Genomic DNA, 27,892 nt, shown 5'->3' on the forward strand with positions numbered 1-27,892 from the left:
GCTCTGGTCCGAGCCACCCACTGTCCGGCAGCATATGCATGTGTAGCTCAATAGGCTTACTCTTGCAATGTCTTTGCCGAGAGCAGTAAAGGGACAAATTTGTAAGTATGGCAGGTTCGATGGAAGGAGAAATCACAGACAGACAACAGAGGAGTCTCTGTTTGGTCCAGAAACCAAATGAAGTACTAAATATACTAAGTAAAATAGTTCTATGGGCAAAGTGAAAGTCCCTTTAAAGCATAGTATGTATGGGTATGTGTGTGTAGGTTGGTCTATACAAAAATGACTAAGGTGCTATAAACGACACTATAGAGTACCGAAATGCAACGTCATTTAGAACCAGTAGATGCCGTGCAAACAAATGGAGTAAGCACACGCATTGGTTCACGCTCGGGTACGCTCACTAATGCTTTTTACACACGTAAGTGTGTGTGTGACGTATTCACTTCTGCACTTTACATGAAGACCAATGTTTTGGGAATAACAATGGCCTTCAGGGTGTGCAGTCACCTTATTCCTCTTGCAGTCAAACTTTGGAAAACAGTTCTAAGAATATGAATGACTCATAATCAGAAAATAAAAGTTAATTAAGATAAACCATTAAAATGTCAAAGTCCTGACCAATTAAATTGATCTCAGCAAAAGTACACGTATCAAAAGATTAAACATCCGAATATAAAAAAGGAGACAAAAAAAGCTTACTACTGGATACATCACACTATGAATCTCAACACCATGAAAATATAGTTTACACTTAATTCACCGTGAAACTTTCTTACATGGCAAAGTAAGTCCTGTTTCACTGTGCAAAGTGAGCCTACTCGGCAGGGGATTAGTTCATTGTAGTTTCACGGTGCTTTTACATGAGCTTCCAGGAGGTGAGGCACTCTATTGTTATTCATAACGGTTTGGCTGATCCAGCTTCCCACCCGTGGAGGTGCTAAAACCCACAGATTAACAGTCTAATTGACAGTGGGATTAGTGTAAAATTATTCTGTAAAAATCAACGCATACAAACTGCATTGCAAGGCCACTGCGCTGCAACTGGCCGGCCGGCCAGCATGGCCCACCAGTAGATGTTTTTGTGATCACACGGAGTGCAGACACGTACCTGTACACACTATCCATGCAGTGCGATCGCAAGCACGTGCTCACTATGGTGACCCACTCCTGCGTGGCTTTCCTGGGATAATTATTTTCACACTTTTTATTTAATCTCGTGGTGTAGTTTGGGACACAATAATTAACACTGAGATGCTACATGTAGTATTTTGTAACCGAAATTAGTCTTTCTACCATTAAATAAAATTGGCCCCTTAAATTGTACATGTGTCTTTGTTTAGCAAATCCAGTCTTTTTTGTCGATTGCATTCGCGGTGTGATGTATCGGATCTATTTTCAGTTTGGTTTTTAATGATATGTCACTTTCTGTGGTCACATGGTTATTGGGAAAATCAGTGATCAGTGGTGAAAGTAGATGCAGTTTGTGTGCCTCGTGTGACGTCATACATCATGTCATACGATTTCATACCGTAGCCAAGTGATACATACATGGCCAAAATCTTGCACATACATGTAGTACATGTATTGTACGCGTCATTGTGATTCATCGAATGCGCAGAGAAATTTTTGCTTAATTTTACATGCGCTGCCACTGCTTGAAAAAATTCTCAAGATCTTGAAAAACAGAGACCCAACTTTATGTGAAATGTCGTAAGTACCCATCGGATCACCCACTGGACCACAAAGATCCCACATTTAAGTTTACAAATATTAGGAGGAAAAATGATGCTATGGTCCACTAGGACCTTTCCAACAACCGCAATATACAAATTTGTTTTTTTGGCCCCAAATCCAGACCAGTCCCTCCATTTCCATGAAACCTGATTCAAGATGTCGTAAGCATCCATCGGATCACATACTGCACCAAAAAGGTCCCACATTAAAGTTTGCAAAAATTAGGAGGAAAATGATGTTTTGGTCTACTTGATCCTTTCCAACCAAAGACATTTTCAAACAATGTACACGTACAACACCATTACACTTAATTCATGTGGTTTCTTTCACTAATATGCGTGAACATTACACTGGAACATTAGTGTACGTTGGTGTTTAATAAACAAAACTGTCCATTCTTGAGAGCTGCAAATCTTGGCGAACTATTTCAGTGTTTTCCGAATAAACAAGGTCTTGAATGCCATCTTATTTCTTCCAAGTGATTTGTCAGGCTGTACCACTGCCAGGGCTGATACTTGTGATAGGAATATGTTGTGACCGACTGGCCAGGGACTATTGAAATTTGCTGAAAAAATTATATCTGACAAGATACATATTTACAGGTGTAGATATGATTATACGAGTGAAAAAGTCTGTCCAAAAATGGTAATAATATCAACTTGAAAACAGCATTCGCTGGAGAAAGTGTTTGAGAAATCTTTGGGGAAAACAACGTAATGTACGTGGAAAGTTTCCTGTTCCCTTTATCACCTCAGGCTACTGCAGACCTAAGATAGGAGCCTTTCAATCAAAATTTAATCAAAGACACGAAAAGCAAAATGAAAGCACTGGTGCAGGGAAGGAATGTACAAGCATGAACTGCCGGGACTATAAAAGTATAAGTGCATGTACCGACAAACGCGTGCTTGAATGACATGTACATGTGCTTGCTGTGGTTGTGTGCATTTCCATGTTGTATGTCTACACAAACACAAGCAGGGCACCCAAAATCTATCTTACAAAATGCACAAGAATGGGCACAAGTTTCGTTTCTGGACTCGCAGATTTATTGGTCTAACAATGCTGCATAACAGGTTTTGCACCGCACCGTTCTTCCATCCTTGCGATCACATGATCCTGTCTTCAGCGCAATCCGCTGCATGATTCATCCAGTAATTTGCTTTTAACTGGTTCTGGATATGTTATTCGTACTTTTCCAGTGATGAGTACTGTTGTGATAGGAACTATCTTATGAGCGCATGTATACAGTGGTGAATAAACTCTCGGTAACTGGTTGGAAGCTTGCAACAACTCCTGTCTCCGCTCCCGCTTTATTGCCATCGATAATATCACATCATGGTGGCAGCGGTGAAAAAAACTCAGTTGGGAGCGCACTCTGTGGTACTGTCATAAATACGACGGATTTTCGGGAAGTCTCCGACCAACCCTGGTGCGCAATCGACCGCCAGCCGAGCTCGGAGACAACGTTTGCCCGACCGAGGAGCTGACAGCCATGTTCCTGCGTGTGTGCATGCACTTCACCGCCACGCCGTAGACAACGCGTGACGACGACCGCGAGCAAGACAGCGCTGCTAACTGCAACGCAACGAGCCACACCGCTCGCCCTACCCAACCAGACCTGCACTTCTGCTCACGGAGCTGCAAAGAACACTACGGTAAACACCCAACCTTATTGTTTTGTCGTAAAATCCAGCCATTATTTTGCGATTTTGGCGAGGACTACTTCGCTAGCGAAACTACCGGCGTAGACACACACGCCGCTCCGAGTGTTGATCAGTGTAGTGACTTTCATTCACCGCCATATATGGTTTTTGGTGACGTTTAACGTATCAACATATTCACCCGCCAAAGCCGAGTCTGCGCGGAGTCCCCAACTTGTGAATGAACGGTGACCTTTGACCGGATTCATCCGCCACTACTACGAGCCGGAACTGTGCGCCGCAGATGGTGCTACAGCCGATACAACACAGTGCGGAGGCGAACCAGGATTTCCCAGGAACAACAGCCGAAACCGAGCGAAACAGCGAGCCGGCGATATCAAGAACTGTTCCTCAAGAGTTTCCTACCTGTGCAGCCACCGGAGCTCGGACCTGGCGAACATTGACTAGACTGTAATTTGTATAATTTCACAGCAGTGTACATTTTTGTTTCTGATTACTTGCCCATGGCCCGTGGTGAGTTAGCAGTTGCCATATATTTTGAACGTGAAATTTAGCATGTTTAGTGCTCCTTGATATTTTTCAGCCACAATTATTATTGCTACTGTTCCAATTTTAAGTAATCAAGGGTACACGATAGCCATAAACCACAATGTCAAAGTACCCAGAATTGAAATGGGATGCAGGAAACCTCACCGAGGAATTTCAGTTGTTTAAGCAGCGCATGACTCTCTGCTTACAAGACAATGAGATCACCGATAAGCGCAAGATTGCGGTGAAAATAAAGATAGCGGTTGGAATTGAGGGACTCAGGCGCATAAATGCATCTAGCCTCACAGATGAGGAAACAGAGGACCCCGACAAATTATGGGCCCTTTTCGAAGACCAGCTCCACATTAAGGTTAATTACCGTGTACATCGCATGGAACTTATGAGATATAAACAAAGGTCAGGCGAAACCATTGACGAGTTTGTCACTAGGTGTAGGGACAAAGCAAAACAGTGCAACTTCGGGCCTTCCGAGCTGGCAGACCGTGTGTTTGAATTGGTAATCGGTTCAACGCCATACGAGGCGTTCCAAAAAGAATTGCTAGATAAACCGCCAGATTGCACAATCGATGACCTGCTTGCTGAGGGCCGGAAGTACGAGGCCATGGCGGCGAGCAAAAAATGTCTTCAGAACCTGTCCGAGGGCAGTGCTCCTGTCGATGCAATGCAGCGTTCGCGTAGAGCGTGTTCTAATTGCGGTCTTTCTCATCAGCTGCGCCGATGCCCTGCGTATAACGATGTGTGCAAATCATGCGGATCCAAGGGCCACTGGGCCAAGTACTGCCGCAAGTCTAGGCGCAAAGAGCGTGGAGACAGCTCGCCCCGCAGGCGGTGAAGCGCATCGCGAGGCAAGGCACCGTCGCGAGGCAGAGGTGGCAGATCTAAAAGCCGCGAGACCTCCCAGCGTCTAGACCACGTGACCGATGAATCAGCAGGCAACCCACCAACGGAGCAACCTGGCGCACAGTCTCACGAAAACCTATTCTACTCCATCCAAATCTCCAACCTGAGCATGACCCCTGTAAACCAAATCGGGGTGAACGAGGCGTTCAATGTAATTGATGTCATGTGCCCAGATATGCTTGGCATAAAACGCCTGAAGCTCAAAGTGGACACGGGTGCCAGTGCCAACACGCTTCCTGTCCGCACAATGAAGCAAATGTATGGAGATAGGTGGGGGTCAGTCACTAGACCAGCGGACGCCAAGCTGACGGCCTACAACGGTGCACACATTAAATGCCTGGGCTGCATCGATATAATGTGCCGATACAAGACGTCACCATGGTCGAAAGAAACCTTCTACGTCGTAGATGTGCCAGGTCCTGCCATAGCCGGTCTACCGATATGCCGAAAGCTCAACATGGTCACGATCCATAGTGTTGCACCTACACCCGGTATGACCGACCAGCAGCCCAGCCCACTAATGACGCAGGCTAAGGCAACTTCCCCTGCCAAACCATGGCCGCCACACCAACCAGGCCTGCGAATAACCTCCATTGATGACCTCATACAGCACTTTCCAGGGAGATTTGACACGCTTGGAAACTTCAAGGAAAAGGCTCATCTATACCTCAAAGATGACGCGAAGCCAAGTATCGACGCACCTCGCAAGTGCAGTATCCACCTTAAGCCAAAGTTGAGGGCGGAACTTGACAGGATGGAACGAGACGGAGTCATACGCCCAGACACCTATCATACCGACTGGTGCAGCTCCATCACTACAAGTGTCAAGAAAGATGGCTCCCTACGACTGTGTCTGGACCCCAAACGGCTCAACAACAGCCTCAAAAGATGTCCACACAAGATACCAACTCTGGAGGAGCTGAACCCGGAGTTCAGCAAGGCCAAATATTTCTCAAAATTGGACGCCAAGGCTGGGTATTGGTCGGTGCATTTGGATGACGAGTCGCAGGACCTCACCACGTTCCGCACTCCATTCGGAAGGTATTGCTTCCAGCGCCTTCCATTCGGGCTCTGCGTGAGCCAAGACATCTTCCAGCAAGAGATGGACAAGATCATCGATCAGGTCCCAGGCTGCGTGGGGATTGCCGATGATGTTGCTGTCTACGGCAAAACCGAAGAGGAACACGACAACAACCTGCTTCACCTCCTCTCCGTGGCCGAGCAGGAGGGTCTCGTGTTCAACAGTGCGAAGTGCAAGATAAAGGTACTGCACATCAGCTTTTTCGGGTCTACGTACTCGGCCGCTGGCATCAAGCCAGACCCAGCCCGCATTGAAGACATATATGCCATTCCTACGCCCCAAGACAAGGAAGACCTACAACGGTTCCTTGGGCTGATGCAGTACGTCTCACCGTACATACCCAATTTCGCAGACAAAGCAGCACCACTAAGGGACCTCCTCCGGAAGAACGTCCCGTACCTATGGCAAGATGACCATCAAGCCGCGTTCTCCAGCCTCAAATACTCCATATCGGCAGAGTCCTGTCTACAATACTATGACCCAGGAAAGCCGACAACCTTGGAGGTAGACGCATCACAGAAGGGCCTCGGCGCATGCCTGCTGCAGGACGAAAAGCCTGTCGCTTTCTCTTCCAAAACGCTCTCCACCGCACAGGCCAACTACTCGAACATCGAGCGAGAGGCACTTGCACTCGTCTTTGGGATCACACGGTTCCATACCTACCTGTTTGGCAGCAGCTTCACGGTCCACACGGATCACAAACCATTGGTAATGATCTGCGCCAAACCGCTAACGAGTGCCCCACCACGGCTGCAGCGCCTCCTGATCAAAATTCAGGGGTACAATTTCTCAATCGAGTACAAGCCTGGCCCCACATTGACACTTGCCGACGCTCTGAGTAGACTCCCAAATCCATGCAAACGAGGTGATGTACCCCTCGACCTCCAGGTAGATGATGCCACACTTGCAGATGGCCCGGTAACCAAGGGCATTGACTTGGTGCACTTTGGGTGCAGCAAGCAGGACGATCTGCAACGGCAAACACAGTGCGACCCAGTGCTGAAGACACTTCAACAGCTCCTATACACTGGATGGCCCGGCACTATTCGGGAGCTACCATGTGACATACGACCGTATTGGTCGTACAGAGATGAACTGGGAGTATCCTGTGGTGTGGTTTTCAAGGGCAGACAAGTTGTCATACCAGAAACCATGCGCGCAGACATCTTGAACCAGCTGCATCTGGGACACTTAGGTGTCGAGAAAACCAGACGCCTCGCCCGCAACTCTGTCTATTGGCCAAAGATCAATGACGACATTGCCAAGCTCGTGGCAGATTGTACGGTGTGCCAAGAAAAACAGCCACGGCACACTAAAGAGCCAATGATACCCCACGAGATCCCGTCCACTCCATGGACAAAGCTCGGTACCGACCTTTTCCAGCTTGACGATGAAGATTTTCTTGTCATCGTCGATTACCACTCGAAGTTCCCAGTGGTACACAAGCTGACCAACACCACAAGTGCAGCAGTCGCTCATCTGACTGCAGCAACATTTGGCCTTCTGGGAGCGCCCACGGAGATTGTTTCCGACAACGGCCCCCAATTTGCAGGTAAAGCATACCAGGAAATGTGTAAAACCTGGTACATCAGGCATACGACGTCGTCACCAACTTACCCCCGCTCCAACGGCCTTGCGGAACGAATGGTCCGCACGATTAAGACCTTGTTGACAAAGTGCCGGAAGTCCGGCCAGGACATCAGCCAGGCAATGCTCAACCTGCGAGCAACACCAATCGAGCCAAACCTGCCTTCGCCAGCCGAGATAATGTTCGGCAGGGCGATTCGAACCACACTGCCAAGTAATAACCCACACTTAAGCCACAACACTTCAGCTGAAACATACACAGGCCTTCAACAGAGACAAGAAAAAATGAAACAATGCCATGACAAACATGCGGGACCACCCCTTCCACCCCTGCATGTCGGCCAGAAGATCCGACTTCTGGACGATGCATCCAAGATCTGGATTCCTGGGGAAATTGTAAGGGTCAGACAAGAGCCCAGATCGTACGAGGTGAGGACGCCCAACGGGAGAACTCTTAGGCGGAATAGATCACACCTGCGCGAGATGCCTGCTAGCAGCGAACACAGCGTCAACCCCAAGGTGCAAAGCGGCACTGCTGAAGCGAAGCGCCTTGCATTTGATGAGCCCAAAAAGCAGGTCAGATTCGACTTGCCCCCAGACACGGGCGAGTGCTCGCACAGGCAGAGTAAAGCCAAAACACCAGCAACCCCAAATGCTAAAACGGACACATCCGTCACAACACGATCCGGCCGAGTAAGCAGAAAGCCTGCTCGGTACATGTGACTTAACTCACCACGTTCCAAACATCGTTGTGATTTTGCCAACCCTCTAGTTTTCTTGCCACAGTTAAAGTTGCATAGTAAAAGTAGTGTTAGTTTTAGTAGTTAACAAAAAGAAGTAAACTGGAACTCCATACCAACTAAACAGTTTACAAGTTCATTTAATGTTTTCATGAAAGTGTCCAGACAAAATGAACATGGCATTCTAGCCTGTGAATTATGTCAGCACTACCAGTTTTTAAAGCATTGTTAAACCATAAAAGTTGAAGCTTCTCAAGTTGCATGGGGCACAACTCAAGCACTTGGTGGATTACAGATAAAATTAGTTATAAATGTCCTTTATATTCCACAAATTTTATCTTCAAAAAGGGGGGGATGTTGTGATAGGAACTATCTTATGAGCGCATGTATACAGTGGTGAATAAACTCTCGGTAACTGGTTGGAAGCTTGCAACAACTCCTGTCTCCGCTCCCGCTTTATTGCCATCGATAATATCACATCAAGTACCAGTATACTATGCCGTTACTGCATGTGATTAAAACAATGAAGGGAAACATGGTCAAAAGGTTGTGCATGCGAGCGGCCGTATCTCATGCAATGTCGTTCATGTCATTTCGTTCGTAACGTCACGTGTATTAATTACAATGCCGATACCGAGCACCAACTGGCAAGTGCCGCCGAGTGGAAAAACTGAGGCTTATATTTTAATACCATTTTCCAAGAACTTTCTAAGCATTGTTGGGCATTTGACGCCGTCATGTTGGAAGTGTTGAATATGATGGACTTTTTTGATGCGGGGCCAAATTTCATGAAAACCTTTAGCAGCTTTACGGAAAACTGTGTTTTCACGGTGTTTTTACTGAAGCCAAGCGTGTCCTAACCGGGTCACGCAGGGGATTTCAACAGATAATCTGCCCTGACATCACTGTGAAAACAAGTTTCACGGTAATTCATTGCAAATTATGTATTCACTCCAAATTCACAGCGTTGAGATTCATAGTGTCAAATGTGGTAAAAACCAATTAAGGATGAATAAAGGGGAATAATTGAAACTTCTCAAGTAATCAGAGGGAAAGGTTGAAGATTCACAGACTAACATGCATTGGAGGAAATATCCCTTAGCCAGAAATCAATCAAATGAAAATGGCAAACTTTCAAATCAAGGGAAACTCATACAGTGTGTTAAATTCATTTAGTTTCCAGGGAGTATGAAGTCAGAGTGTTTGAACAAAATCTTAAAACAAATCACAACAGAAATGGCGTTTGTATACGGAGACAAACAAATGTCAATAAATATAACTTCTAAAGTGGACTTTGGTTTGAGTTAAGATGTGCACAAATTCTTTTACTCTTAACCAAAATTACAATGACTGCAATTAAGAAACGCAATATGATATTAACCTATGTCAACTTGGTCCACACTTTGAGATAAGAACAGACACTTTAATCTAGGCATAAAAGTAAGATAAAAGTATCATCAAACTCACCTACAGTAGGAGTAAGTACTGATATGGCAGGTTTGATGGAAGGAGAAATCACAGAAACAAACAGAATAGTCTCTGTTCAGTCTAGTAGCCTAGTGAAGTGGAAGGTTACTGGCTACTGAATTCATACGCTCCTCTTCAAGGACTCTTGTGTTTGGTTACAAGTTCTGCTACCAACCTGCCCACATGCACTGCCAAGCAACCCACACATTTCTAAGAAATCGTATGACCTAATTATGGGGGAGTTAGGATTTCAAAAATTCATTTCTATTACTATGACAATTATTGCGTGCTTCATGAGCTCTTCACTGAAGCATATTACATCCATGGGCAAATGCGAAACAAAAATCTGTTTCTTAAACAAATTTGTCCACCCATAATTTGATTGCGATTATTAACTGAGTTTGGGGAAAAACAGGCCTACATGTACAGTGGTGTACAAAACAATACTTGGCAAATATTAGGTACTTTAGTTGTTTGTGATGAAAGGCAATCACTATACCCATCAAATGTTTGTACATGAGTGCAAAATTATTTGAACACTTAGCACATTGTGACTGAATTAAGTTGCTCGCAATAAAATAAACCATTTAACCAATGTTTTAAAATTGTTGGATTAATATCCACATAGCCCTCGTAACCAACTATTCATTCAACTCTCACAATTATTCTGTAGTTCTTTCATGCAAATTGATTGCAATGCACTTTGTAAACATTAGTTGAGATTTCATGTTTTTCACGGTGACGGTGGCAAGTAAAGCCAATAAGTTTGCAGTAACATCATGCAAAATGTCTATTTTGTGAGTAAATGTGGTTCTGATAAGAATGGAGAGTACTCAAGGTCTAAGGCAGGACCCAACTTTGGCAAAGTTATGGAAACATGTTGCTGACCAAGATCCACCACGTGTGATTGGTAAGGCTAATGTTTCAAAGTATATCAAGCATCGAGGTCTGTTGTTCAGGGAGTTTCAGACCCCAAAGTGGATAAAGGTAGAATCATTAAGCAGTTGGTAGTCCCTCAGAAGTATTGAAGTCTGGTGTTGAAGCTTGCACATGATTCCCCACTAGCAGGTACCAAGAAGATGACTGACAAATTATGTTTGAGTTTCTATTGGCCAGGAGTTACCAGCGATGTGCAGAGACACTAAAGATCCTGCAACATATGCCAGCAGACGGTGTCTAAAGGAAGAGTTGGAAAGGTGACCCTTGGAGAGATGCCACTGATCGATACACCATTCAGCGTATAGCCATTTATTTAGTGGGTCCAATTTATCCTATAACTGACAGAGGTAACAGGTACATCTTGGTGATTGTTGACTACGCCAAGCGCTACCCCGAGGCTGTAGCTCTTCCTCGGATAGAGGTGGAGAGAGTTGCTGAAGCATTGCTTGAAGTGTACTCGCAGTTGGGGATTCCACAAGAAGTATTGACGGATATAGGAATGCAGTTCACCTCCAAGGTAATGAGGGAAGTCAGTAAGACTGCTCACAATTAGACAGCTGACTACGACCCCCTACCATCCTATCTGCAATGGCTTAGTTGAGAGATTCAACACTACCCTGAAGAAGATGTTGCAAAGGATGTGCGCAGAAAGACTTAAGGACTAGGACAGGTTTCTTCCAGCTCTGCTGTTTGCCTACCGTGAGGCTCCACAGGAGAGTTTGGGACTTTCTCCCTTCGAGCTGATGTATGGTCGGTCAGTGAAGGGACCTCTCTCTATCCTTCAAGATATCTGGTCGGCGGATATGGTGGACGAAGACATCAAGACTACCTACCAATATGTCATTAATTTGCGCGAAAGGTTGCAGTCAACCTGTGCGCTAGCACGACAAGAGTTGGCAAAGGCTTCCAAATGGTACCAGAAATACTACAATCCCAAGGCAAGTGATAGGAGATTCAGAGTAGGAGACAAGGTTCTTATTCTTAGACCAACTGATCACAACAAGCTCTGAATGCAGTGGACAGGTCCTTATGAAGTTGTGAGACAAGTTGCAAAGCACGACTACATGATCCAGATAGCAGGGAAAGAGCGGACCTACCATGCTAACCTGCTGGAGAGGTACATCGAACAAGGTAAGTCTGAGGAAATCAATCCAGCAGAGGCCCTGGGTATGACAGGAGTCGGGTTTGTTGTTGAAGATCCGAACAGTGAGGATGAATTAGACCAAGTTGTTCTTCCCCCTGTAGAGGCAAAGGAAGACCTCAAAGATGTTCATCTTGGCGACAATTTGAACAATGCTGAAAGAGCAGAAGTAGGTAGAATTCTGGAGCAGTACACAAAAGTTCTTACTGACATGCCAGGTAAGACCGATATTATCGAGCATACAATTCGTCTTACAACTGACATTTCCATAAGGTTAAAACCCTATCCAACACCACAGGCTACTTGTGAAGTCATCAGGAAAGAGATAGATTCCATGCGGGAATTAGGTATTATAGAACACTCTCAGTCACCCTATGCATCCCCAATAGTCCTTGTAAGAAAACCTGATGGCACTTACTGTTTCTGTATTGATTACAGGAGAATCAATAGAGGGATCCCAATACGACGCCTTTAGCGTCCATCTGCGCACTTCCGCGGCTGTATGTGTCAGCTTCAATTCTTAATACATTCAGACCACTGAAAATAAGGAGTCAAGACACAAAATACATAAAGGTATGTTAAATTCAGACTTTTCAGGCTGAAAATGTGTCTGGAAGAGTCTTTCAGGAACACTCGACACGCAAAATCCAAAGAAAAATAGCGACAATTGACCGTGAACTAAAGTACCTGCGATGGTCGAGTATCTTGTACAGTGGAAGTGGTTACGAACCGGACACTCCATGTACTGTGTGGACTCCGCGGGCGCGTGCGACGAAGTTCAACACAGAGAGCCTCGGTTTCGATGCGGATATGCCCAGACGGCGCTAATGTGAAATCCCCCTATAACGTCACTGTCTTCGATCCAGAGCCCATCCCAAATGCAGATGACCTGATGGACAGGCTGGGCACGGGAAAGTTTTTTCCAAGCTAGATTTGTCAAAAGGATATTGGTAGGTACAAGTAGCCGAAGACGACAAATGGGGGCATGTCTGGAAAGATGTAATTTTTCTTTGATGCAATGGATATGTTGATGGATATTGTTGGACAGTGAAGTTTAACCAGGTAAATACACTTGCTGTAAATTGCATAGGTTTAAGTTGAGTATAGAGACTAATTTTCTTGGGTTAATGAAATGGTCTGTCTCCGATAGAAACCAAGGACCCAACCCCTTTGCTTCCTTTACACAGTGTGATTGCACGAAATTGTTGAATTATTCAACTGCAAAGACAGTTGTTCCTATGGTTGCATGTGATTATTTTTTTTGTTCTTGACATTCTCACTCTAACTTGCTGGTTGGTTGCATTGTACATCTCTGCAATAGGGTCATTTCATGATTATCGCCTCAATGCGGAAAGTTGCAAGGTATTTGTCCAATTATATATAACGGGTTTGCCCTTACCCAACGTATATTAATAAGCACTGTATACTCAGTGCTTGTCCGAGAGCTTGCGAAAAAAACCTCACAAGCTTACTCGGGTGGGACTCGAACCCACAACCTCCTGCTTACTAGTGCAGATGTCTTAACCACTCGACCACCGAGCTTGCCACATTGTCCAATGTTGCATAACTTGTGCATTTTTCTACTGCTACACGCCATGTTGTCCATTAATATGGAGTTTGAGAATTTTTTTAAATCAGGACAGGATGTAGGTCTGGAAGGGATGGAGCTTGTTGAATATGCTAATAATAATCCAAATAATTCTCAACAGTCAAATAAATCTAATAGAGTTGCAGGTTTGAAGGTAGGGGCAAACAACAAGGAAACGTCCCAGACTGGCGCTGCCTGTCTGAATCTGACAGCCAGATCATCGGAGGAGAGTGATGTTTTGCAGAATAATGGCAAGGCATTTCCATTTATCAGCACAGCACGTACCCTCGAGCCCTCCATGCCAGTGAGAAAAGGAGTAGTTGGGGAGCTACCAGTTACAGTCCTTAGAGATACAGCGTGTAGCACAGTTGTTGTTTGCAGGGATGTTGTTCGAGATGACAACTTAACAGGCCGCATTCAACCGTGTATCCTTTTAGATGGAACGGTCCGACGAGTGCCAGTAGCCCAAATAGATGTGAATTCTCCCTTCTTCATTGGTCATGTTGAGGCCTTATGCATGGACAGTCCTTTGTATGATTTGATTATTGGAAATGTTACAGGTCATACTTGAATTAATAATGAATATTGTGAGATCGAGATAATTTAGAGTAATTTTCCTGCCAGAAAACAGGGTTCATCACCATTACTTAATTTGTTTAAAGGGCTTTTCCCCATGGGTACTGGGCTAGTCATCCTTAATAGTGGATGACCAATTAATCCCGAGTGGATTTGGTGTGAGGTGGCTGAGGAGTCGACTCCTGTGTGGGGTGATGAGGCTGTCTTGGGTCCTGTGTGGACCAATGTGTGCTGGAGCCTGAGGCCTGCAAATTGATATAGTTATACTACTGGATCTACCCACCGAGCGACGTACTGTGGCCAAGCTGTCTTCACTTCTTGATCAGAGTGACGGGACAAGACCAATAGAAGAGATAAACATAATCACCGCGGTAGATGACGAATACAGAAATGGATGATCGATGACTCGCGATGTCGTGTTGCTGGTAGCGACATTTCGGCTGCTGGTGCTGCTAGCCTTCATCTGACAACTGAAGTCTGGATGCGGCAGAGTCCGCTATATACCGAGCCTCCACGAGCCCCAGCCGTGTACTGCAGACGTAGTACGGGTGACCTCAGCGGGCGTCACACGCTCCACTCCATGGACGTGAAGGGGCATGTCCTCCGCGTGGCTCCGTTGTGCTCTGGTGCAGTGGTGATTGTGTTGACAGATGGTGGGGAGCCAGAACCCGGGGATGTCAATGCCGCTGTCTCTGTTGATGCTGTGTCGGTTGAGGTGGATGAAGATGGCCTTCTTGATGCGTCTGGTGTACCAATGCTGGTCCTGGTCCACACACTGCACGCTGTCCCAGTTAGGGTGGTGACTAGCTCCCCAGGTGTGTTCGGCTACTGCTGACGAATCCACACGGGAGAGTCTCTAATCTCACATCATTCACCCAGCAGTCATCAAGATCCAAGACCAGCACCAAAGTGGAGCGACCGGAGTCTAAGGCCTTCACCGTTCTTCCCTTCATAGATGGTATCTCCGGATAGCTCAAGAGGATCCTGGAGGACCACGGTGTCCGCACCGTGTTCCGATCGTCCAACTCCCATTAAGGAGCCCACTAGTGTGCCCTAAGGATCCTATCCCACCCGGAAGACGAGGAGGAGTAGTCTACAGGATACCGTGCGGTGACTGCGACAAGGTGTACGTCGGCGAAACTGGCAGACCTGTCGGCGAAAGAATCAAGGAGCACCAGTGCGACGTGAGACTCTCCCGTGTGGATTCGTCAGCAGTAGCCGAACACACCTGGGGAGCTAGTCACCACCCTAACTGGGACGGCGTGCAGTGTGTGGACCAGGACCAGCATTGGTACACCAGATGCATCAAGGAAGCCATCCACATCTGCCTCAACCGACACAGCATCAACAGAGACAGTGGCATTGACATCCCTGGGTTCTGGCTCCCCACCATCCGTCAATACAATCACCGCAGCACCAGAGCACAACGGAGCCACGCCGGGACATGCCCCTGGAGTGAAGCGTGTGACGCCTGCTGAGGTCACCCGTACTACGTCTGCAGTACACGGCGGGGGGCACGCGGAAGACGCGGTCCAGCGGTATATAGCGGACTCTGCAGCATCCAGACTTCAGTTGCCTGATGATGGGTAGCAGTACAAGCAGCCAAAACGTCGCTACCAGCAACACGACATCGCAAGTCATTGATCATCTTTTTCTGTATTCGGGACAAGACCAGTTAATATGCTGCTTCAACCTTGGACTTGGGTTCAGCCATTGCAACTAAACACATATACCGGGGTACATTATAGTCACCAAAACCCGGCACTGGTGCTATTGTACTCACTGGGGATGGAAAACTGGGGAATTGTATATATTGATTGTTAAGTGATTTTTTTTTTTTTATTTGATTACTTTGATAATTGTGGGTTAGTGGTAATTTAAATTGAATTATTGTAGATTAAATTAAAAGTTTATTTTGTTCATAAAATTTTAGCGCCCTGAGTTTTCTTTAGTGTCTGCCAGGTTCTCAACACTACCCATTGCTGTTCCTCCATGGGAAAGACGGACCCCTGGTGTGATAAATGGGGGCCCGTCTGTTCATCATGACATCAAACTCAGCACTAAGATCAAGGTCTACAACACAGCAGTGTTGCCATTGCCTCTATACTCCACTGAAGCTTTGATACTCTATCGCAGACACATCGAGCAGCTGACCCGAATCCAGCTTCGCCATATGCACCAGATCATGAAAATCAAGTGGCAAAACAGAGTTCCAGATGTGACTGTCCTGGAGCAGGCAGGGGCTGTGAGCGTGGAAGCCTTAATTATTGCTGCTCAGCTCCGATGGGCTGGTCATGTCTTTCGCATGTCTGATCACCGACTCCCTAAGCAAGTGCTTTTCAGTGAATTACTGCATGGGAAACAGAAGCATGGTGGCCAGAGACTGCGCTATAGAGACGTTCGAAAATGCCACATGAAGTGTACTGAGATTGACATTGGTACCTGGGAACAGCAAGCCTCATCCAGATCAACATGGCGGGGTGTTTAACATGAGGTAACCAGTAGAGTTGAAGAGAAGCACACTGCTGAGTATATGTCAGCTCATGAGCGACGCCACTTCATTCCCAGTGTTGGTGTTTTCACCTACGGCAAATGCAACTGGCTGTGTAGATCCAAAGCTGGTCTAGCAGCTCACCTGCTAGCCTGCAAGACCTACCCTACCCTAATAATGAAACCGTCTCACCTCTCTCTCCTATCTTGTCTTCATTGAAAATGATGGACTGCCAATTATTAGGTTGTCTGTCATCAGGAGACTGGAAAGCTTTGGCAAGCTTTGTGTCACAGAGTGATACTAAATCGGAATTACTTTTAAATTAATAATAATTTTGGCCTTAATTGTTGAAAAGATAAAACGTGGTATTTAGTGCTGAAACAAGATTTTACTTTCCTGAGCCGCCACACCCAAACATTCCTGAAGTCAGTCAACCTTACCAGAATGATGGGCTGAGTGCCAGTTGAGTTGTTATTGGTAGATGTAGCTACTTATGCATTAATTTGAATAATGAATATTTATGAAGGGTATAGTACACAAAACATTTTGAGTTCTTTGGAATAAGGCATGGAAGTGCTGGGAATTTTTCCTTCGGGTTTAAAAAGAAAAGAGATGGGTTGATGTGATCAGTTCATTGCTGGATTCCAAGGAGAGGGCAGCGGCCAGCCTCGGTGACTTGTAGTCGTGAGTCGAGTTAGTCTTGAGATGAGTGACTTCTAATTATGGAAGTAGAATAAACTTACATGTACGTTCAGACTGTTCTGAGAAAAGGAAAGCCAGGAAATGCCCAGTTCCTGTAAGTTAGCCATGTATAAATATGATATATTGGATATTTATTTTATACTTTTATTCCTTGCAAAACCAGATCTTGAGCCAGTGAAAATGAGATTTGCCGAGATATTGCATAAAATCCTAATTGATTTAAGTAATTTAAGTTGAGGTTGTTGCAGCACTGAAACAATTATCTTGAAAGTTGACACACTTCATAACTCTTCAAATTCATTAATGAATATTTTGCGTTAAATGTAACTTGGCCAGAAAAACCAGAAACATGGGAATATGGTGGTAATTTCTTGGATTTTACGTTAAGAGGAAGTCGGTTGACTGGTGGTGACAGAAGGGTTGGACCGTGGTTGCGGGACGCAGAAACTTGCCGAGTCAGCCACAGGCCACAGAAGCCGACTACAATGCAAGAAACAAAAGGCGGGACATTAAGGCGCTCATCACCTCATTTATATTGTAATTGAAAACAATGTTAATGTAAGAAATTATCCTTATTTTGTGTTCTTTTATAAATAAATGTTAATATTGTACCTGTAGGCAAAACAAATTTCCAGCAACAGGTGTGTGTATATTCGTGTCTCAGCTACCAAACATCTGTCCCTTAGGGTAGGACAACTCTAGGGGTGTGACACTTTGGTACGGTAACCTTTTGTCAAGAAAGTGGGCATAACATTTATAATACATTATGAAAATCCCCTATTTAAGGGAAAGGGTACATAAAGCAGCTGAAACTAGCCTAGACCACAGATCAACACAGCTTGAACATGGTAAGAGCAGAGAAGGAACTTACATCCGAGCAAAGGGCAAAAATGAAGACCCTCTCTAGTGCTGGATGGAGCTACTGATCAAAAACCAGAAACATAAAAATGCAGCCCAAGCTCTGTAAAACCCTTTGGACAGGTTTAAGGTCACTGATTTATATTGAAACTACGAGAGGTGAGGAAGGAAGAAGAAACTTTTTGAGAGACATGTGAATCACTTATAATTAAGTCTTGGAGACCAGAGAAGAAGAGTATCAACAGCATGCTGACTATCAATGGTGTTGCAGTTTCAACTGTACATGTGTACATCAGAGGTTGATAGAAAAAGGACATGTAAACAAAGTTTAAGTTGGAATAGTGAGGAACCAAATGGTAAGTGTAAGTACACAGACAGAAGGGAGAAATGTACAAAATGAATACCTTTTACCAACTTTAAAGCATGGGGGGAAGTATATTAATATATTAATGTGAGCTATGCTTACCATTACTTTCCTTAATTTAATACAAGTGAGAAAATGTAAACCAGGCAATGTAAGGGATTGAATGACAATTTCTTTGGAATGTCAAGTGTGCAAATAATTTTGCACAATCATTCAGGCACTAATATTGAATATAAAAATATGTATACTTCATGGATACGGTATATACCGTCTTGATTGCCATTTCGTCACAAGGAACTAGAAGGCGGTCAATATGCTATGTTCAAATAATTTTGTAAACCACTGTATGTACTTTGTCACACTTTGTTTACATGTGATACATGTGCACTTTCCTATGAAGCCAGTGGGGTCCACAGTCCACTGAGCACCACAAGAAAATACAAATGTAAAAATGCAAAAATACACACGGAGACATTTGAATTAGCGTATGACCGACGACTGACTGCAGGACTGACAAAATACTGAGTGATGTAACTCACCCCCTGGGAGGTGAGTTTGACGAGCGACGAAACGAACGAAGTGGGAGACTGCGACTGCCGACGACAAGGACACAGCACGATAAAGATTCTTTCATCCCTAGGGCCATTGCTGCATGCAATTTGGAACATACAAGGAGAATAGACGAACTTTGATAAGATGTGGTATTGATGATTTGTAATATATTTATTTTGTATTTTAATTAGATTTAGGGTATGTAGGTTTTAGAATGCTAATTTTTGTATGTTTTAATGAGGCTTGTACGCGGAGATGTAATTTCCTTTGGGATTAATAAAATAACTATGAACATGATGTCATCGGCACAGAGGTCTATCTGGTCCAAGCGGAACAAAAGAGGGCGTTTATAATGGGATCGCGTAGGTGTGCGTTTATAATGGGATCAATGGCACGTTTGACATGGAGTACGCTGAGTACACATAACAAATTTATTCCTTAATGTATGGTCTTTGCGTACATGCAGAACATGTGCAAGAACACACTTGGAAAACTTACTACTATCTGTCTTTCCTTTGCTGCTTGGAGGTGCACTTCAACTCGGGGCAGTTAGCATTGAGACGGAATCAGAGGCTATTCTTTTTTAATTTAACATAGTTACAATGAATGCACTAAGGGTTCACTCAAGCATATCCCAGAGGAAAAAAGAAATACCCTCTAACGTGATGTCATACGCCTAAGGTCTATTGCAATCCCTTGATCCGCCTTGACATTTAATACGGCCAATTCACAATTCGGTGTGCCACCAAGAGAACAGCGGGGAAAGGCCAAATTACGAGATGCATGATGGGAAAAAGTCGACAGCGGATCGCGGCGTCAGCGCTATCATGCGCCTTTTCAAAGTTTTTACGTGGTCACTTTAAATGTAATTGTAGCAATGGTTTATTTCTGTGAATCCTCCAAATGTGAAGCACACACATACAAACTGAAAAACATTCAGAAATACCCATGGATGAAAGATATACGGTGGGTTAAATGGCCACGAAATGCTGCTGCCGTCGCAAGATGGAAGAAGCTGATTAAACTTGAAGGCAAGAGCAAGTACAGAACTGTGGTTGACGAACTGAATATCACTTAACGATCAAGACTTTGCAGCAGACATTTTGATAAAGATGACATAGACATGTATGGAAATGTTTCGTCAAGAATTACCAGACCCGACATGCCCGACATTGGATGTAAGTGTCCTTTTGAAATTGTTCAAACATGTAATAGGCCTATTCCTAAACATGCTAAAAGCTGAAAAAGAGCATTCCCTTGATCTTGTTTCAAGTTGGACATTAACATGTTATTATTATGATTGTGTAGTGTAAGTCGTGTAAGTTGGACCCTACAAAATTGCCTTTTTTAATATCAGATAATAAATACAGGCATTTTTGCTGTTAACGGCTGTAATAATCCCTAACCAAGCAAGTGCTATTTTTTTTCAAATTCAAAGCAGCAATGGAGCCCCTTTGCTGTATCGAGATTCCACAACCCATGGATCATGCTACCTCCACACCTCATTGCCAGCTATGATTGACAGATGCGTGCAGACGGTTATGACGATGGAGGACCTAGATGAGCTTGAACATCAAGCCAAGTCTGTACATGAACATCAACCGCTCCCAGGGCAAGATGTTGTAGACTGTGCAACTGAGTCTGATGAGAGGGTCAACTTTTAAACTGGATTGACATCCAAAAGCCTTCTTCAAGGTACCATGTCCCTGGTTATCGTTTCATTTTTTTCTCCATATAAAAATTCATACACACTGGTAAGCCGAGTTCATTATGTACTGAAAATATCATGTCATAGAAGCCACAAAAAAACTTCGTGCCGGGGCATTTTTCAACGTTGAGGATGCTGGGCCGGCATGACTTTCATTTTTTCCGTTTTTCAAAATCCTTCAACAATTCATCATTCCATTTAACAGTCGTTTATAGCCACACGGAGTAATCTTTAGCCACTACTCTAAGTTGACAGGTGACCTTCATTGATGCGCAAATATTTCAGCCAGGCCTGCAGCCTTGTAAACAGAGCCCAGATTGTGTGGTGTTATACAACTGTCTTTTGTTCACAAACCTGGCTCAGTGCACTGCTGACCTCTTTTCAATAGGGGCCAGATTAGCATGCAGCGGTGCTGTGTGGCTCATTGCTGCGGTGGTGGAGAGCTTTTGTCCCCGGTGGTAATCCGCTTGCTCTAAATGCCCCAAACCCTGGTATACGGTTTCAAAATAACGCTGGATTATCACCACTTTTGAGAGTGAAAAATGCCGGTAATGCCCAGCAGCCTGGTCTTTTGTTCGGAGTACGGTCTTTTGTTACAGGGCCCTGTTTCCTTTGTCCGAGGTCGGAGACCCCGGCCACACATACATGTATAAACCATACGCCTCCGATTTCGGAGTCCCCGGCTGGTAGTAGTTAATCACTGGTAAAGCCTTTTTATAGTGAATTTCTTTTGGAGTAATGATTCCATTCACAGAGTTTGTTGTATTTCGCCTTTCATATATACGTGTTTATGATTCAATAAGTGGTGGTGTTAATCGCCTGCGGTATTGAAAAACTCAGTGACGGTGATGCAGTCATGGCTGATTGAGGCTTCCACATAGAGGACTCGCTTCTGAAAGTAAATGCAACACTCATAGCACCACCATTCACTAGAAGATGGCATAATGGAAGAGGAAAGAGACTTAATGTGAAGGAGATCAGACGAACAAGACAATCCCTACAATACATTGCTTCTATGATAGTTAATATTGTTGCAGCATTCTGTAATTTGAATGGACTATTGTTCTATTCTAAAAATGAGAAATACCAAAAAAAAAGTGAGTTTGAAAAAGCCAGTGAAGCGTTTGACCTACTGATATATATTTTGTAGCCTGTTCAATGAAATGAACGTCAGTGTGACCAAAGGCAGTCAGTAATGTGACCATCACCATGTCTTGAACATAATAGATTATAAATGAATATTCTAGGAAGGAAATGCATCACCATATGATGCATATCTGTTCAGAAAAGAATATCATGAAAGAACCTAGGATGTGATCCTATTTTACATATCAGTTTGAAAAGAGGAGAAAAATGAGACTGCGCATAAGTGAAAAATGAGTCTGAGGAATAATTGTTCGGATTTATTCAGATTTTTGGGGTCATATCTGTTAAATCATTGGGCACTACTCAACAAGGTTAATTATTTGAATTAGGTTGTTCAAAGGGATTATTCAAGAACTTATTTGGAGAGGATTGTTTTATTTCCAAATTGGGTGAATGTAGGTGGACCCTTATTAAAACAACTTTCCTGATTTTATTAAATTCAGCAGGCACAAGAATTCCAAAGTTTAAACCCAAGTATAGGGTTGTGCAGATTTATTTATATTTCCCACAGAAATTCATGAAAAATATGAAATAATAAAACAATAGCTTCTCACACAGGTCATTTCTTTGTTTACATACTAATTTATGCTGTAGTAAGTTAAGAATACACATTGATGTTCAAGAAATATTTATGCACTTCTGCTCTCTGTTTTCCAGTCAAGCCACAAACCTTTTAGTTTTATCATACTAATAAGTATGTATTCAGGTCCTTTCTTTAAAAAAATTCAGTCATGATGGACTCAAAAATAAAATTTAAAAAAGACAACCATGCAATTACTGGCCTGAAATGCTGATGCCGAGCCTGGAATTCTGCTTGTAAGATGCATGTATATACTTTATTCTTCATTGCATGTAAAAACATGAGTGAACACAAGTTCTGCTTTCTTTTTCAAGAGTTCCCACATCTGTGAATCAAACATTACAGGGATGGATGTTATTCCTTTATGAGTATATACAACTAAGTCACTGGTTCATGCGGGTCACACCTAACTGATATTGTATTTGGCTGTACCAACCAGAAGACTTTTTCAGCTGCAGCTTTCCATGTACAGTCTCCAAGTGGTAGGATGGGTCCTGTGTTGGAATATCTTTCACAGGAATGCCTCTATGCTTATATGAACACTTGATCTCAACAAGTTTCTCTCCATGGCACGAACAGCTTGCAACACCATCTGGTGAGGCACCCATAAATAGCAAGTCGTTATTTAACACAAGACCACAGGTGTTTACCTCGAAGTTCTTGTGTGCTTTCAGTTCATTTACAATGTAAAGTTGCCTGGCTACATGTTCATTTTCTTTTCCAAAATCTATAGCACATGACTTAAATGGCTTGTCCTGGCCCAAAATTTTATCAACTAAGGTGCGGCAGTTATGAACGTCTTTCAAAGATCGAATGGAATCTGCCACACTTGCAGTTATTTGCCCCCTTCTTGCTGCAAACCATGCTGGGTCCGATTGATCCAAACTTCTTAGGGCATCTACTTGTTGTATGGAAGTGTTCTGTCTGAGGTATGCAATGAAGGACACATCATCATTTGATTCAGCCTTGTACATGGTGTGAAGGTCAGACACTGACGGCACGAGAGATGTCAAAGGTGCTGGCGGCTCTTCAACCAGTTTCAGGTAAAGTGCATCTGGGCTGGTTTCTGCACCAACCTGAAGATAATGAAAGTTGAAAAATTCCATAAATTTTACAAGTTTTTCTATTTTTGAGACATGGATCATACATGTATTTTCCTTTTTGAATTTCATGAGTAGCTTCAATGCACACACATGCACACCCATACTGCATGGGCAGACAAGAGGTGTGCAAATAAACAGTTCCTGTACATGCAAAAATTTACATGTACTGTATGTACATGTATCTCTCTTTTTATCACTGGCATCACCTTTGTAACCAAGTATCACCCCTACAATAAATTACTTCTGGAACTCATAACAACTTGTATGAAATGTTTCCATCATAAATAACTTTTGACTAAGCAATGTAGCGGGTATGTCTCGGAGGTGAAACCCCCTAGGGTGTATGCAAAATCATATAGAAATCAGGGGATTTGGGAAGTCCTGTTGAGTTAAATAATGATCTGCATCAACCGTGACTCGCCTTTTTCAAGTGCCCCTGAACGTTCTCAATCCATGCACTGGATACATTACCCAGTGGCATGTAATTCTCAGGAAGTGGGCCAGGTTTTCTGAGAGTCTGTTTTTCTGCACGGAAGTCCAGCTCCTCTACTCTCACTGGCCTGGAGGCTCTTCGAGGTTTCGTCCGTGAGCAAGGCTCATCTGTGCCAACAGCTGTCCCCTTGTCAGTGTTTCTTTTGATGTAGTCCGACAATGCAAAAAGTACAGCAATTGCATGCTTGCAGGTACCTTCATCACTGCAAGAAATAAAAACAGAGCGCTTGAAGCTAACAATTTTTCGTGTTCAGAATCACAGACAATAATATACTGCATCGTCAAAAGTTTGGTACGGAGAGGTCATTTGCAAATATACATGTATGGTCAACATACTCAAGCCATTCAAATTCAGGAAATGCTGCAAAGCAATATACTGCATGTGGAATTGCTTGTCTCGCACATAAATTTTTGGTTAACGCCTTCCTGAAAAATTCCTCATCCAATACAAAGCAAACGTTCAGGAAGATTAGAGTTGGAAAAGTACAATGCTCAAAACAAGTACCAATGGGTTTCTTGGGGTTTAAAAAGATGAAAAGAGTTTTCATATGTTGTGAAATTTCAGGTTAAACAGTGATAATAAAAACAGTCTAAACAAGCCAAGCTTACAACTTCAATTCCTAAATGCAATTTAAAGAGTTTATGTCCTAATATGGCCAGACAGCCTAGGACATGGGTTTTGTATCATAAGAATAGGCTTGAGTAAGCCTGCTTTAGTGGCAAAGAACGGCCTCTGCTACTTGGGCTTGAAATCACCACCGGCCCCTAAACAGGCTACAATTTACGAATAAAATGTGCAAAAACTAGGTTTATGCTATTATTAATATTATGTTACACTTTTTGAAAAAAAAAATAAGACTTACGCAGCTACACAACCACATCCAGCTGACTTTATGCTGGCTGACGTTGACAGCAGCTGCCAGGTCTTGTATCGCTGCCGTGTTTGTCTCTGCTCTGGCTTCACCGATGCCTGGATGTAAACATGGGAGGAGTGGCCTTGAATTTCTCCAAGTAAGATGTCCTCGACATGCCCGTCTTTGAACATCAGAAAGCCATCATCCTGCCGGTAGCTGGTGAGCCGCTCAGGATTCCACTCACACTGTTTCACCAGGTAGGCAAAAACATCACCCAAGCTGACGCACGGAATGTTACGGAGGTCAGCTGAATACGAAACTTGAAGACCATTCAAGTCTGTGATCTCCCCATTCTCACCAACAACTCTTTGTAGTTTTGGCTCTGATTCATCATGGTCACACTCTTCAAGGACTGGATATTTGTCTCCAAATTTCTCTGCAAATTTTATCAGGTCCCCTCTCCATAGTCCAGCGCAGGAATTCCTCTTTCAATCAGAAACTTATGTAATTCTTTCGCGGCTAGTCTCTTAAAGTCAACAACACGAGCGCCGCCGCTAGCAACAACGGTCGCCATCTTGAAAAGTTGTCGACCAAAACATGAGAATTTGGCCTTTCCCTGTTGCCCTCTTGGTGGCGCACCAAATTGTGAATCACCCGTATTAACTACTGACATACATATATGGGGGGGGGGAAATAGAAGTTTTTCCAAACACTACTGCCTTTACATGTATGTTAACAGTGTTTTTCAAAATACATGTATCTCTCAAGCACATTATTGTGCAAAATAATTCACGTATCACCATTAGTCATCTGCCTGCTAAGCAGAATTCTTTGCAGGCAAATATCTCCCCTTGTAGGGGAGAAAGTCATTGCATTTACCAATTTTTCAAAGGATTACAATAAACTTTGCCTCGGGCATCAACTCCAAATACATTTTTCTATTTTTTCAACCTGCCGCCTTGGGTTACTAAATTTTTTTCCCGTTATCACCAGTACGCGTTTTGAGGAATAACTGTAGCCTGAGACTAACCCATTCAAACCAAGTTCATATTTTTCAATAAATTGAAATTATAAGGCATTTCCAGTTTTGAAGATCTCCAACTGGAAGCAGGAATCTGGTGATTTTACACAATGAAGACCAACATGTATTCTAAAGAAACATAAAAAAAAATACTCTTGGGAAAAACCCAAACATTTTCCGCTTAACCACTTGCTGCTGGGGAACTCCATTTCGGGCACCATGGGTTTAAGCGCAGAGCCAGGCTTCCCGAAATCGGACAAAAGACCTGCTGCTGGGAATTGCCATCATTTTTCGGCTTGCATTTTTCAAAGGTAATCATGTTTTTGGCATAGCGTGCCACACAGATTAGCACTGCAGATAAAAGTGCTCCATGGCCCCACATTACTGGACCGAGCCCAGTCTAATGTGGCTTTCTTCGTTTTCATGGGGGTCCAGCACTAAACCGGTAATATATCACTTTTCACTGAAATGGTGGGTAACAGGTGATCCCAAAAGAGAAGAAACCGCAGGAGTGAGAGTATCAATCAGCTGACCCCGAAGCAGACGGGCAAGTTGGCCTGCTTGCCTCTTCCATTCATAAATAGGGTGCACTGGTGAATGACATATGGGAAAAATACTTTTACTTCAGTGGTTTAAGCATACTTTCTGTTTCATACATGTGTCAGTATTACTCCTGTAGGCCTATGTAGTTAATCTGAAACTATTTATTCGGGAAAGCATTCATATTTTGTTCGTTCTATCTTTGTTTAACCATGGAGGAATGAAAGGGCGCACAAATCCATGCAGGTTTGTTGCCTTGCAATATTCATGAACCAACCAGGAGATAAACTGTTCGTGTTTTGACACTGACAAAGTAATAAATGCATGTGATCATTTTGTATTTTACACACTTACTAGTGACAACCAACAGTACGAAAGTTGCAATGCAAATAAGGTAATCCTCACTAAATCTCACCAAACACAGTAGTCTAGGCTCTAAGTGAGTCAGCATTTTCATTCCTGGCCATACGGAACATGCAAGGTGCTTTAATTCCCAAAAAATGGAGTAAAGTCAGTTCTTTAGTTAATAATAATAACAATTCTTATAATAATTTATTCTTAATATAGCGTTTTCCATAAAATATCTCAAAACGCTTTACAAGAAAAACACATGAATTATAAAATGCTTTAAAAAATGGGATTAATTAAAAAACTTTTTAAAAAGAAACGTTTTCAACTGTACATGTACTTTAAAAATCGACACTTCACTGATGTTCCTAAGATAGGCAGGAAGCTGATTCCATAGCATGGGGGCATAGACGGAAAATGCATGATCGCCATGCTTTATTTGGCACTGGGCATATTTTAGGTTGATTGAGCTTAACGGCATCACAACCTATTCCCCGCTCCATTTCATTAGTAAAGTTGTGTACATGTTTGCATGCATTCATACCAAGTATTTTATTTGAGCATCTAGTTATTACAATTTGAATGACATCACCTCATTCATAATCCAAATATGTTTACCAACACACCCAATTTAAAAATAGCATCCAATTTGAAATAGAATCAGTTCATTTTAAAATGATGGACATCACAACAGTAATGCTGAAAACCTGCATACTCAATGTACACTTTTATATTTCTTGTACAACCCAATTGTGAATGAGCGCACCTCAATCTATCGGGGGCAGGGTAGGCGCTCGCCTCCATCAAACGGGGGCATTTACTCAATGCAAGCTTGTTTCTTGTACAGCGCTACTGTGAATGAACGCGCCTCCATCCATTGGGGGGCGAGGCAGCCACTCGCCTCTATCAAACGGGGGCATACTCAACGCACGCTTGTTATTTTACATTTCTTGTACAACCCAACTGGGAATGAACACGCCTCCATCTATCAGGGGGAGGTACATGTAGGCACTCGCCTTCATCAAATGGGGGCATACTCAACGCAAGCTTTTACATTTCTTGTACAACCAAACTGTGAATGAACGCACCTCCATCTATCGGGGGCGAGCAGACACTACTTGCCTCCATCAAAATGGAATGGGGGTCATGCACTACATGTAGCTTTAA

At 43.6% G+C, this 27,892-nt stretch overlaps 2 protein-coding genes across 12 annotated transcripts in view; both read right to left on the minus strand.

Annotated features, from left to right (window-relative positions):
* kctd9 (potassium channel tetramerization domain containing 9) overlaps positions 1–27,892 on the minus strand; it is a 189,986-nt gene that overhangs the window by 112,260 nt on the left and 49,834 nt on the right. For 3 of the 11 annotated variants that reach the window (XM_087144849.1, XM_087144848.1, XM_087144847.1), the window contains 2 exons: positions 12,221–12,339; positions 11,759–11,900 (listed from right to left, as the gene is read on the minus strand). The exons of 5 other annotated variants lie outside the window; for them this stretch is intronic. The gene's annotated coding sequence lies outside the window, so the exon portion shown is untranslated. The remainder of the gene's footprint in view (positions 1–11,758; positions 11,901–12,220; positions 12,340–27,892) is intronic. 3 more of the 11 variants (XM_087144857.1, XM_087144850.1, XM_087144856.1) reach the window with 2 other exon arrangements.
* On the minus strand, positions 23,466–27,819 carry LOC147796946 (uncharacterized). Its single transcript, XM_087145102.1, has 3 exons — positions 27,814–27,819; positions 24,826–25,301; positions 23,466–24,165 (listed from the first exon to the last, which is right to left on the minus strand). Exons 1-3 carry the CDS (start codon positions 27,817–27,819, stop codon positions 23,877–23,879), a joined length of 771 nt encoding a protein of 256 aa, XP_087001228.1. The 3' UTR covers positions 23,466–23,876.

The sequence above is a fragment of the Acanthaster planci genome, linkage group LG13, assembly GCF_054643075.1.
Source record: "Acanthaster planci isolate LZ-2023a linkage group LG13, COTS_SCS, whole genome shotgun sequence".
NCBI lineage: Eukaryota > Metazoa > Echinodermata > Asteroidea > Valvatida > Acanthasteridae > Acanthaster > Acanthaster planci.